The sequence below is a fragment of the Somniosus microcephalus genome, chromosome 13, assembly GCF_052327205.1.
Source record: "Somniosus microcephalus isolate GS21.2 chromosome 13, FLI_Smic_1.0, whole genome shotgun sequence".
NCBI lineage: Eukaryota > Metazoa > Chordata > Chondrichthyes > Squaliformes > Somniosidae > Somniosus > Somniosus microcephalus.
Window position 1 is genome coordinate 18,587,229 of NC_140999.1, and position 14,360 is coordinate 18,601,588.

The 14,360-nt window shown below is 42.3% G+C and overlaps 1 protein-coding gene across 1 annotated transcript; it reads left to right on the plus strand.

Moving 5' to 3' along the window:
- Window positions 1–1,533: 1,533 nt before the first annotated feature.
- Window positions 1,534–8,750, plus strand: LOC147108103 (insulin gene enhancer protein ISL-1-like; the record flags this gene model as incomplete). The annotated part of the gene is made up of 4 exons (XM_086005987.1): window positions 1,534–1,840; window positions 2,375–2,640; window positions 4,871–5,005; window positions 5,563–8,750. Coding segments are annotated over 4 exons (825 nt in total), but the record flags the coding sequence as incomplete, so codon positions are not given.
- Between the last annotated feature and the right edge of the window lie 5,610 nt (window positions 8,751–14,360).

Below are 14,360 nucleotides of genomic sequence, written 5' to 3' on the forward strand. Positions count from 1 at the left end.
TCTGCCTCGCACAAAAACAGCATCTGGAATGTTTTTCATGATAGCATTTGCATAATTTTTGCATTTTTGCAACAGATGCCGCTGGGAAATGGTTGACATTTAGGCTGCAACCTTTCTGGGTCATAAGGCAATGCAGAAACAATCTTCTTATCTGAAATCATACTAATACATTCTTCCTGATGTGGGTGGGTAGGCAGCATGTCATTAATCAGGCACATGTGCTTCTCCAGACTGTCATCTAGTGCTATTACTCCTTTGATTGGGTCCTTCAGCAGCCAACAATAGTACATTGTAAATTGTTGGTATATATTGATGCAGAATAACAGATGTTCAGGAGTGAATTACAGATGCATGCAGCATCAATTAGTTTTTGGTCAGCTATTTAAGCAGCTTGATACCCAATATCAACAAGCAACCCCATGCGTGCCTATAATTCATACCAACCATCTGTTATTTTGTACAGTGTGTTCTGTTCATCTGAAACCACCATCATTTCAGGCCAAGCTAACTATAGAGGTGAGGAGCCATGGCAAATGAGAAGCAGAGAGTGTATGACGTCTTAAGTGCAACGTCAGAACAATCATCTGGTATCAGAGGTATTACAGGAAAATAAACTTCACAGTTAGACATAAAACATTACAGGGATCTCTAAGTTTTGTTTAAATCCAGAAATAATGGAGCTGGTAATGAGTCCAAATGCTGCACCACTGGTGCTAGTGCTGTGTAGGTGCAATGTAGGACGACACGCGAATGGGCGAACTTCACTAAGTAAACCTGAGGTCGGCTCATTTGCATCATTTACTGGCGCCGCAGAAGTGCCCGGGCCACATTGTCAGCATGTTCCCGGCATGTGGGGAGGGGGTTTAACCGGGCAAGAAAGCAGGGGTCCTGGAGGGGCGGGGGCACAGAGCTCAGGGGTCCCTGAGTTGCTTCAAACAGACGCTGTGCAACTGGCGTGCTGCTCAACTACTTTCCCACCCGATCTCCATATCCCTTGATTCCCCCAGGGTCCAAAAATCTATTTATCTGCGCCTTGAATATAACAACAACAACTTATATTATGGGGCATCCGGTTCATTTAAATACAACTCAAGGATCCAATGAGTCTAACGCACAAATTGGGAGCCGCTCAGGCATGTTACGGGCTGCAAGCTCAACATTGTTAACATATTCTCTAAGTTCTATTTCTTGCGTCTTTTCCAAATCTTTATTCTCCTCCCCAAAGGCACTGACTCTTGCTGTGGCACCGTTCCATGGATATCGGTAGCCCTCCAGTATCAATTTCAAGTGGTCATGTTTGAGGCTGCACACTGATTGTGAGCAGGCTATTCACCCATGGGAGACATCATAACCAAACCCAATCCTGGGCTCAAACAACACTCGCACTGCTGCCTTTCCCGCCTCAGGTTCACCCAGACCAATTGTAGGGTTGGACATATTTTGGAGCTGGGTTGGGTTAGTCTGAGACAGAGATGCTTGAATAATTTTCTTCGGCGTAAAATAATGTAGCTTTAAGGTGCTCTCCGAGACTGAAACTGCACAACAACATTACTCTCCTCATATTTTTTTCTGCTGTTCCTTAGAAAATTTTCTGTGAGATGTGCTCAATGTCAGGCTGGATTGTTATCCTCAGACCTGGTTCTCCGAGCGAGAGAGCTAATCTATCACCAACAATGTTTCCGCTGTGTCGCCTGCAGTCGGCGGCTCCTGCCTGGGGATGAGTTCAGATTGCGATTCGACGGACCCTACTGTATTGAGGATGGCCGGCTTCCAGGTCCCAGCTTAACTCAAGAGCATCCTCTGAGCTCGATATCGGACACTGGCAGCTCGTATCTATCAGGTCAGTTGATGTCTGTGCTCAAATTGTATCACTAGAGTAGAAAGTAATTATAATTCTAAATAATACTGATCTGGTGCTTTGGCAAGTCCACAGCACAATATTGGCAGTCTCATTTGTGCCAGGTCTATATAACAGAACCGCTTCAAGTAGAAGCCCTCCTGTAAGATGCCTGGGCAGCCTCTTTCACTGTGTTGGCCCATTTCCAGAGCACCTTCAACAGCAGAACTGCACTTCAGATTTGTAAGAGAGCACTGGGCAGTGGTGCCGGCGGACACCGCGTGCTCCATCTCCAGGGCCAAGCAATGTCGTGTAAAGTGGGTATCAGAGAGGTTGATTGGATGTGTGGGAACTGAAAATGTGATACCAGTGCAACAGGAGGTGCTTTTCAAAGGTTGGTGTTATTATCATCGAGTAAAAAAGGCTCACCTTACACTGATCCAGTGCGAGAGGTGTGCTGATATTTGACACAGTAAAAATCCCCCTCTGCCTCAATTTTTGTTGTTGTTGTTGTTGAACGTTTCTGTTTTTCATTAGAGAAATTCAAGGCTTGTCAGTCAGCTCCAAAACACTCTGATAAGATAAGCCGTGTGCGGACCGTGCTGAACGAGCAGCAGTTACTCACATTGCGGACCTGTTACGCTGCAAACCCCCGACCGGATGCACTTATGAAGCAGCAGCTGATCGAGATGACAGGACTCAGCTCAAGGGTCATCAGGGTCTGGTTTCAGAATAAACGGTGCAAGGACAAAAAGAAGAGCATACTGCAGAAACACACAGACCAGTGCAACAGGGACAAAGCAGTAAGTGTGTGTTATCTTAACCTACGTGTGGCAATAGCATTGGCATTTATATTCTTTTATTCTGCTGATTTTCTCCACTCCTCTCCTTACTCGGGCACAGTTCCACCAGTGCAAGTTATCTTCTATTAGCTAATCCAAGTAGTCATTTTTTTCACGCGAGCCTTGACCGTGTGTGTCAGCAGGCTGTTTGACCATGGAGGGCACCACAGCCAAGCCCAATCCCGTTGTTGCTTGATACCCACCCACACACACAAACTTCCAGCACCGGTCCCTGATAGCAATCAGGAGTGGGCAATTTTCCCCCTCTCTAATCTGAGCACTGAAGCCAGCTTTAGCACTCCTACCGCTGCCTTGAACGATATGTTAACTCAGCGGACCAGGGATCCAACTAGGAACCTCCTGGTCCAAATGGATTAGCCGCTTACTGTATATACCGAGTGAGCCATGGGGTGGGTGGGGGCGGGAGCCTGCTTTTGTATTCTCAACTGTCAGCATATTAAAAATCTTACCTTAATGGTGACACATTGCTCCATTTTCCAGTTATAAAAATCTTTCAAGAAAAAAAGGTGAATCTCTTGTTAGTCTGTTTTGCTTTTAAAATATTCTATAGGATAAATTTTAGTGAGGCCCCATAGGTTGTATGGGGCATCACAGCCAAGTCTGACATTTGTCCTCACCCAGCATCCCTGCATGCAGGGGTCACTGGATAGCAATCACCCTAGATCACATTTCCTCTCCCTAGAATGGGGATGCTGGAGCCAGTTTTCATGCCCGACTGTTGCCCCAGCTAACTCAGCACAAACCAGACAAACACCGGACCTTCCAAGAGAACATCTACTCTCTGAGCCATTACATAGGAATGCACAATGGGGATGACGGTGCATCTCTGCTGTTCGGATGCTGTATGACACTAGTGCCATTATGGAATTAAAGTGACAAGAGCACCTCATATAGTTGCTGATGGCAAATTTGGAAGCAAATTAAAATGTCTGCTAAGAGTGTGAATTGTTGCCCATATGTACTTAACAAGTAGAAGTACTTGATGTAAACTGGCCACATTATCTGTTGCTTTGTCCCTGGATAAGCAGTTTCCAAAATAGCAGCTTTTCACTTCTGGAGAGAAAGGAGTGGCAGACATGACCTAATGGGACTATTCAAGCACTTTGTAAGTTTATACAAATCTTTATTAAAATGAAATGCACAATAGACTTAAAGAAACAAAATTATCCCTATACCTATTGTGGAAACAGAAATATCCAGTCCATTCCACTTACTTGGTAACGTACTTTTGACTTGGTCTCTCACAAGTTCTGGGATCTCCCTCAGTTCAGAACTTGTGGTGTGGAGATGCCGGTGTTGGACTGGGGTGGACAAATGTAAGAAATCACACAACACCAGGTTATAGTCCAACAGCTTTATTTGAAATCACAAGCTTTCGGAGCGCTGCTCCTTCGTCAGGTGAAGTGGAGAGATGCATAAAAACACAGCTTATATAGTCAGAGAATAATGTCAGATGTTTACAGGTAATCTTTCTAACTGCCATTTATCACACCTCGGCAGAGAGATAATCACAGCAATCAAAGGTGTAAATGGTGTCCAAACAGGTCAGTCAGGAAAACATTACATCAAAGAACAATGAGGTGGGGTCACAAGGGGTCAAATGTTGCAGATGCTGGGGTCTGTATGAAAAACAGAAAAACAGACAAAAAACATTTTTTTTGCTGGAAATCACAGCAGGTCCAGCCGCATCTGTGCGGAGAGAACAAGCCAACGACGACTCGAGTCTGGATGACCCTACGTCAGGTGGGGTTACATGTAGCGTGACATGAACCCAAGATCCCGGTTGAAGCCGTCCTCATGGGTGCGGAACTTGGCTATCAGTTTCTGCTTGATGATTTTGCGTTGTGTGTCTCGAAGGCCGCCTTAAGTATTTTTGTCAAATATAGCGTGATATGTCCGGTACTTGCATATTGTTAACTGAACACTAGATCACCCCCTGATGGGAGTAAGCACATTGCAGCAATTACACTTCTCTTGGTTTCCTTTGTTACTCTTAGACGGAATGTTCTAGAGGGTCTTAAAATAAAAGTAGTTATTACCGCATCGATTGGAGTGTTTCTAAGGACATGCAATAAATGGGCAGTTTGAATGTTCTTAACCTCTTTAAATGAGGTATCACTGACATTGCAATCCCAAGAAAACTATCCTGTCATTTTTGATTTTTCAACAGGATATCCGGGGGTTGGTTGGGACTCTGATGATAGCTACGAGTCCACTACCACAGAAAGTCAATTTGCAGTGCAGCCCTGTTGAGGTACAGAGATACCGGTCACCATGGGAAGACCTTAGTGACTTTACACTGCAGGTAGGTGCAACCACACTACAGGCACATTTCCAGCACCTAGCTGCCCTCTGCACCTGGAAAATCAGGCTCTTGGCCACCATGGGTTGGATGCCCCAGGATCACCCGCCCTCCACAAGCTCAGCCAGGTCCCCCTTCAGTCCCCCGTGTAAGGGGACTGCTCTTCTCGCTGGGCATACCGGCTTCCAGAGATACATTAGGTCCTGACTGAGCCAGACAAATGGGAACTCCTAGTGTGGGGAGTCCCCGTCCCTGGCTCCGCCCCCAATGACACTTGCCTTGTAAGGGACAGATGGAGGCTTTGCCCCTCACAAGAAATTTTGGAAAATCTCCCAACATGCCGAGACCTGGCAGAACCCCACAGATTTTTGAGGCCAAGATCTCCTCGGATCCTGAAATGTGCCCCCCTCTCACTTTTCTCTAAAGAAAATCTCCTCTACATTCTATAATATTTTATTCATGAAGGAGGCAGTGTAATCTTCTTTGTACACATTTCAGTATTTTTTATTTTGAGGAGATTTGTCCTTTTGTAAAAGAAAACATGTTTTTTTCCCCCACAGACAGGCTTTTCTGGTGGAAGATCCCATTCCATTTGCAGTAGCACTGAGGTCTCATCGCTTAGCTCGCAACTCTCTGACACACCAAACAGCGAAGAATCTCAACCGTTAGATCTCTGACGTTGTCTGTATCGTGCTATATGTCAACCCGTCACTGGAAAAGCAACTGAATGGATTTCAAATCTGAACTTTGGCGTAAGATGAATGGATGGTCATACTGATCTTGGCAGATTAAGAAGTGACGTAATAAAACTCACTACACACTTGGTTTGAGTATAAAGCAAGGCTTTAATCAACTTGTTTCAGAACATGGAGGTCTAGTTGTACTTCACTAGTTCCTGTCTTACAAAATGTCCCTGGGCAAGCTAGGCCCACGCCCGAGTATTTATACTCCTTGGACGGTGCCACCAGCTGGCCGTCCAGTGTTATTTCATAGGTAGTTTCTCGATGATGAGATTTATGACAAGAAGTTTAATTGAAAGTGGTGAAAAAGGCAAAATCTTTGACTGATACCACTATAAAAAGTATAGATAAACCCCATCCCATTCAGAAAAATTAAAATGTGGTCAATGCTACATTCTAAGCGAACTCGCCCCATTCAGAGAAATAGCTCGACCAGTACCACATATTATCCTAACCCTCTCCTGCTCCTCACGTCTCTGGTTTTTATATATGCATCTTGTCCAATTACGGTAATTACAGCATTCTATGATTGAGGCATAGATCAAATGGATGGAGCAAAAAGTTTAACAAAATAATGCTAAAGAAACAAGTCAAATGACTAATAAATGTGGACTGTAACTACCACTCTGCTGCAGCATTGATAAATGCCCTGATAAGAATGGTTCAGTGAGTTAACCTTCCACTTACAACTGAGTAGACAGTGTTATGCCTGACTGCATTTGCGCATTCTCCATAAGTTATTTCAGACCATTGCATAAAAATGAATTTAGCTGTCAAATTATGGGAAGAATTTTAATCCTACTTTTTGAAACAATTTGATCTGATGGATGGTTTTACAAAAGCCATAAAATCAAACCCTCGGCCAAAGAACGGCAGGAAAGCAATTAAAACTCAACTCATTTTATGAGTCGCAGCAATAGACATGTCTAGAGAGTGTGCGGTACTGAAGCAAGACATCAGCCTAACCTGCTGCTTTCTCCCACCGGTTCCAAGGTTTGAAACGTTTTTCTCACCTGCCTCTTGCATGACTGCGTTGCTGTGACATACAGTAACTACACTCACTCATCTGCGATGTCTTTACAACCATCAGAACACAGACTCAATTGGTTGCACAACACAAGTCATGCAAAGAAAAGTTGCAGTTTAGTAACAGCCTACTTTCTTAGACTGTAGACACTAGCTCTCCTGCCTGTGGCCTCTTTATGTTTGATCATCTGTCGAGGAACCACTGAAGTTTGAAAGCTTTGCATCAGACCTCGAGCTCCGAGTAGTATCAATGCATTGGAGAGAATCTATGTGATTAATAAGGTCACTAACAAATACAAAGAAGCAGTTTCCTTATCACTCAGAGAAAATGTTGAAAAAATAGAATTTGCACCATAGCATTATTATCAATTATGATCATTAACTATATTGGTTTCAACTCTCTTAGGTTACATTTTCCATTGCTGTCAGTATAGTATTCAGTTTTCAGTTTCAGTCACATTACACAGCAGGGTCATTAAGGGTTGCACTTCTCCGAGGATCAGACTGATTCACATGTTCACATAAAATTCCTTTCAACACAGAGGTAATAATTCTGCTTCTGTGCTCCTGGCACATGCCAGAAGCTCAAATCGTGACGTTGTGCATCCCCCGCCAGCCCACGATTTTCCATCCATTGAAATGAATGGTCTGAAAATCACAGGCTGGCAATCTGCAATTTTGCAATATGCATTCCTGGCGTGTACCGGGGCGCAGAGGTAGAACTTTTACCCCACAGTCATGAATCTGTTTAAAATAAAATTAAAATAAAAGGGTTAACGACTGTTAAGAGTAAAAGGGTTCATAGAAACATAGAAAAATAGGTGCAGGAGTAGGCCATTCAGTCCTTCGAGCCTGCTCCGCCATTCAATATGATCATGGCTAATCCTCTATCTCAATACCAAGTTCCCCTCTCTCCCCATACCCCTTGATGCCTTTTGTGTCTAGAAATCTCTCTATCTCCTTCTTAAATATATTCAGTGACTTGGCCTCCACAGCCTTCTGTGGTAGAGAATTCCACAGGTTCACCACCCTCTGAGTGAAGAAATTCCTCCTCATCTCAGTCCTAAGTATCCTGAGACTGTGACCCCTCGTTCTAGACCCCCCAGCCAGGGGAAACATCCTCCCTGTTTGTTCTGCGAAAATAAGTTTACCTGCCAGCACGAGAAGAAATTAAATCCTAAAATGTCTTTACTGCCCCTGGTTAAAATGAACAGGTTAATGACTGCGTTAAAATAGATCCCAAATGGGTTTTACATGAGTTTGTTAACCACTGTGATACCAGAAGATAGTAAACCTCTTTTTGCAGAATGTTTCCACAATAGTGTCTATTCTAAAATCTTTGTTTTATTATGGCTCATGGATATTTATTTATTCCAAACTGTTTTGAATTTAAATAAACTTATGATGTACAAAAGGGCATAAAATAGTTCCTGTAAGTCCTTTAAACAGAACATAGCAGTGTAAAAACTGTATTCTTTCACAAAACATTGTACTCTTCATCAGTGCCTGTAGTCTGTGAATTGCGTGTCATCAAAGTGTGGGATATTAGTGTTGACATCTACTTTTTACACCTAAAGCCAATATCGAGTATACCCAGATCAGGTAAGTACAAACTATGAATGGCATCACTGATAGAAGCTATTATAAGGTGTTATTCATTTTAGTTGTAAAGATTATATAGCTAATATTTCACAAGTGTGAAATGTCTTTGCTGGGCACAATAATAATAAAGTTTTAAACACCCTGAAGGCTTAACCAAGATTATATTGTGTATTGTTCCATCGTGTTATTCTGAGATAACCTCTTGATTGGATGGTAATGTGCAATGAGTTCTTGTTAAAAGATCAAAGAAGTAGAACAGTTACTGTTTTAAGCAACTATCAACTATCTGACTGCTTACATACCTGAAATAAAATTACTGATAAGCAGCGTTAATTGTATAGTATAGGTTTGTTTCTTCAAATGAAGTCATTGTGATACGGCTTCTTGTGTCTTTATTTTAATCACACAATAGCATTGATAACATTGTACAGTATAGATACGCAGGCTTGCTTTAATAAATTATCTTGTAAATAGGTACAGCTTAAATATCAGCTAATGTACATGAATATTTTATGAAAATATTGGTATGTGGTAGACTGCCCAGCAAACAAGGACAGTTGCCATCTCAGTAGGTGTTGCAGCTGGTATGTTGGTCCCTGGCGTCTGCTCCAGCTGAACTCACCTCACTTCATGTTCACAGATAATTGTAGGTTTGACTCCTCTCCAAGAAGAGAGTATGCAGTTTATTTACCATTACAAATCACTTTTTTGTAGGTTCACTATGAATCATTGCAACTCATTTGTTATGCCTTCAGCTACAAAATATTAACAAAGTCCCTGGCTGTCTAATGTCTGAGCAGGCACTGTTTATTGTGATCTAGTGACTAGGCATTTGACCCCTGGCCATCTGGATGTTGAATGCACCACCACTATGTCCTAGTAATGCTGCTAGGCTGATTAGGTCAAGGGGGATGTTCGTATCAAATGTAGCAGTAATTATACATCCATCATCCTCAGCTGCATAAAAGCAAAGAGTTGTGTATCCATATTCCTGGTGGTGTAGATAATTTTTCACACTGTTATCAGTGAGATTGGGTTTGGCTCTGTGGCTTCGGTTTTACAAATACCTACATTCTGTGACTTCCAAAAATGTCAAAGTGGCTCAAATTCTTATTCTAATGTACTTTTCTTCTGTCTGAGATCTCTATGCTCCCCTAATTCTGGCCTCTTGTACATCCTTGATTTTCATCGCTCCACCATTGGCGGCCATGCCTTCAGCTGCCTAGGTCCTAAGTTCTGGAATTCCCTCCCTAAACCTCTCCGCATCTCTATCTCACTCTCCTCCTTTAAGATGCTTCTTAAAACCTACCTCTTTGACCTGTCCTAGTAGCTCCTTATGTGGCTCGGTGTCAAATTTTGTTTGGCAACGCTTCTGTGGGACATTTTACTACATTAAAGGCGCTATATAAATGCAAGTTGCAGTTATCGTGATACAGTTTCTTCAATTTTAATAATTGTTCACTATAAAAGGGTAGTACAATACGTATCATTACTGTTACCTTTTACCCTACATATGAATACCAACTTAGATTAAGCCTGGGAACATCTGCTTCCCCAATGGTAATTTTGAGGGCGTTGTGCATCCCCGATACACCAGTGGTTAATGTGGGTCGGCCTTTAAACTATCTAAATGAATGAATGGACCCTCTTGTTAATGCAAGGCCTGTGATATGACCTTTTTTCCCCGCTGGCATTTTGCATTCTTGCAAAAGGTGCTAAAAGACTCGAAGATGCAATCTGAGCAGACTCAATTATTTAGTGTGTCTCTCGATGTTGCCTGCAGTCCTGTATACAGCAGGTAGATAGATTGCAGAAATACTGCCGTGTAATTACCAATCAGAAAAAGACAAAAAGAAATCAGTCTCTAGCAATAACGGAGGAAATGGCGTGCCATCTGTTGCTTTTGTTATTGGCCCTGAAATTAGGATCGGGTGCTTGCCGCGCGTGCAAGCCCCCGATCTGCACTCACCCTGCGCGCCGACATCTGAAGCCCGGGCCTGCTTGCATTTCCTGTCACTGGCCCGGTTCAGATGTCGGCGCGATGTGCTTACTTGATCCAGCGGCGTAGTTAGTGCGATGTGCCGGCTGGGATCAGGTGAGCACTGTGCAGCCAATCAGGGGAGGGGAAACTCATTCATGAGTTTGACAGAAAGAGCTGTCAAACTCATGAAAACTCCTGGCCCCAAAACACTACTTAAACCTGAAAGAAAATTTAAAAAAACATTGCACTACTTAAATGAACAATAAAGAACTCTGAAAAACTATTTTAAACAATAATTTTAAAATTTGAAAAAAAAGACATTTTTTTAAATCGGGGCTAAAACTAAACTTACCTTACTGTAAATTCTTTAAAAATAACAAGCCTGTAGAAAAAAAAAATCTCAATTGCACTAAAAGCCCACTTACCTGAAAAACTAAGTACTTATGTGTGGTTTTTCTATGCGTAAAGACCAGAGGCCTTTACACACGCGCAACTCTGGAAAAAAAAAGGAATTTCACTGCGCACGCGCTGCCTGTGCAGTCGCGCGTGTTCTGCCTCTTAACCCCTTGGGTCAGAGGACAGGAAATGCCGGTTTTCAGCGCATGCGCTGTGCATGCTGAAAACCAGCAATTCCTCCAGGCACACGCGTGAGTACCCCGTCCGTACTCACGCGTTGTGCCCGGAATTACTGGGCCATTAAGTCATTTGGTAGCAAAGACATACAAGAGCTTAAAAACATATTGGGGGTGAATTTCTTTGCTGTTTTTTGGTATAGTTCCAGTGCATAACTGGCGCAAGTAAATTTTTATGGCACAAAAATCGGAGGTGTTGGGAATGGGATGAATAATGTACATTTGTAGAATGCCTTCTGTTGCCTAGGCCCTAAGCTCTGGAATTCCCTCCCTAAACCTCTCCGCCTCTCTTTCCTCCTTTAAGACGCCCCTTCAAACCTACCTCTTTGACCAAGCTTTTTGTCACCTGCCCTAATTTATCCTTATGTGGCTCGGTGTCAATTTTTTTGTCTTAAAATACGCCTGTGCAGCGCCTTGGGACGTTTTACTACGTTAAAGGCGCTATATAAATACAAGTTGTTGTTGTTGTTATGTTCCATTATGTATATTTATTTAAAACAATTCTCCAACAAATTCCAAAAAATTCTACAAGAACTTCAAAAGCAACATTTTTGTGACTTTCTACTGAAGTACCAATGCACTGCAAGGCACATTTACATCAAGTAATTCGGGAAAATCTGGACTAATGTTGGCTATCAATATAATGTAGCCAAATACCTCACTACCAATGAATGCTTACTGCTGGTGTATTCAAGACCGAATCAGGCAGAATATGTCCTTTAGGCAGAGGGCAGGCAGGAAACTAACTACTGCAGAAAACAGAGCCTGGAGTGTCTGGAGTATGTTCTCAGAATGACAGCTAGTAAGTTCTTCGCAAAAGGAAGTGAGATCTGACCTGATTTAAAGAAGGGCAGAGGTGATCATAAGTAGTTGAGAGAGCGCGAAGAACTAACCATTTGATGAACCAAGAACAAAAGCCATCAAAAAGGAGTGAAGAGGGTTGCTGCGGACCTATATGTTGATCAAGTTTGATAAACGTGATGACTGTGATGAAGAACTTATCCCAAAGAATCCATAATCTGCTTCAGACGAAGTGCTGTTTGAAGTCTCTGATGATGCTTTCCTCATTATTTACCTTGATTTTATCCTCCATCACAGACCTATCTTTTTATAAACACACACCTTAAAACTCAAGAGGTTTGTAGTTTGCCATTGACCACAGGGTGGGGGGGGGGGGGGTCAAGTCACAGAAGAAATGTAAACAGAACTGGATCAGACATATTATCCCAACCAACAAGGAGACAAACCGAAGTCAAGAGGGTGTCTGCTCACCAGTGTCAGGTAACCTGCACACAAAGAACTGACAGGATGCTCTTGAAGTTTTTGTTGGATCCTAAGTTTTGAATAACTGAATTGAAACGCTGAGTAAACCATTTATTTTATAAATAAGAGGCTCCAGATAGTTTGGTCAGATACAGTTTCAGCTTTTTGGTGGTGTTGGTACCGCTGGTGGGGAGGGCAGCAGATGCAGAGGGAGGTTTTGCTTCAGTTTCTTTGTTCCTTCAAACTTTTATGACACTGTCAATGTCTCTCATTTTAAAATTGGCTACTGATAGAAATTATAAACAAGTTTCAATTCCATCTTTTCAACATAATTACAGGAAATTAATACGGGTGTAATATGAAAAAGTATTTGATTAATGCTTGTCATATAAATGTTGATTAAACTTATTTCTAAAAATGTTTTTCTAAATCTATCCACAAACAAAACATAATTAAATAGCCTTCTGCATCAATAGGTAAAATCCTAGCCATCATGTCCTCTGAACCCTGTACTTCATGAGTTAGAGAAATAAATTATTAATTTATTTGGAAGGGAAAGGTGAAGCTTTATACTTAACAAGGTGAAGGATATAATTACTAGGAGTCATGAAGCACTCCCCGGTTGAACATTACCTGCACCATAACGCTTTAACCACATTGTTTTAACCACAACCTCAGAAGGGGAGGCCCTACTGCTCCAATATGAACATTTAGTTCCCCACGTAGTTTGCTGACGACACAAAACTAGGTGGGATTGTGAGTCGTGAGGAGGATGCAAAGAGACTTCAAGGCGATTTAGACAAGTTGAGTGAACGGGCAAATACATGGCAGATGCAGTATAACGTGGATAAATGTGAAGTTATCCACTTCGGTAGGAAAAACAGAAAGACAGAGTATTATTTAAATGGTGATAGATTGGGAAATGTTGATGTACAGAGGGACCTGTGTGTCCTTGTACACCAGTCACTGAAAGCAAACATGCAGGTGCAGCAAGCAGTTAGGAAGGCAAATGGTATGTTGACCTTCATTGCAAGAGGATTTGAGTACAGGAGCAAGGATGTCTTACTACAGTTATACGGGGCCTTGGTGAGACCACACCTGGAGTACTATGTGCAGTTTTGGTCTCCTTACCTAAGAATGGGTATACTTGCCATAGAGGGAGTGCAGCGAAGGTTCACCAGACTGATTCCTGGGATGGCAGGACTGTCGTATGAGGAGAGATTGCGTCGACTAGGCCTGTATTCACTAGAGTTTAGAAGAATGAGAGGGGATCTCATTGAAACATATAAAATTCTGACAGGGCTAGACAGACTGGATGCAGGGAGGATGTTTCCCCTGGCTGGATGGTCTCGAACAAGAGGTCACAGTCTCAGGATATGGGGTAGGACATTTAGGACTGAGATGAGGTGAAATTTCTTCACTCAGAGGGTGGTGAACCTGTGAAATTCTCTACCACAGAAGGCTGTGGAGGCCAAGTCACCGAATATATTTAAGAAGGAGATCGATAGATTTCTAGACACAAAAGGCATCAAGGGGTATGGGGAGAGAGCGGGAATATGGTATTGAGATAGCGGATCAGCCATGATCACATTGAATGGCGGAGCAGGCTCGAAGGGCCGAATGGCCTACTCCTGCTCCTATTTTTCTATATTTTTCTATCTATGGTACCTCTGTAAGATAGCCAATTAATGTCAAGTTATGGTTAGTTTTATACTGTGAATAGAGCCTGCTATGATCTGGATTAAGGCTGCCTTAAAATTATTTGACTCAAGATTGTTACACTCAGGGCCCCAAACCCAGTTCCCTCTTAAGCAGGTTACACACTTAATAGATAAAAAGGAAAGAAAAACCCTGTGTGACCTCCTTGAAAGTATTGGTTGAGGGATACATGTTAGCCAAGATTGTGAAGGAATTCTACTAAATAAACTTTTTAGAAAAATATACTATATAAGATAAATACACTATAGCCTTTTTAGAAAAATACACTATATAACTTTTTTAAAGGAAGGCATGGCAAGTTGGATTTGGAAATCCTACCTTCTGAAAGAATTCTGGCCTCATTGAGATAAGACAGTGGTTAACTCGGAAAAGTACCTTATAAGGAACTTTACCTT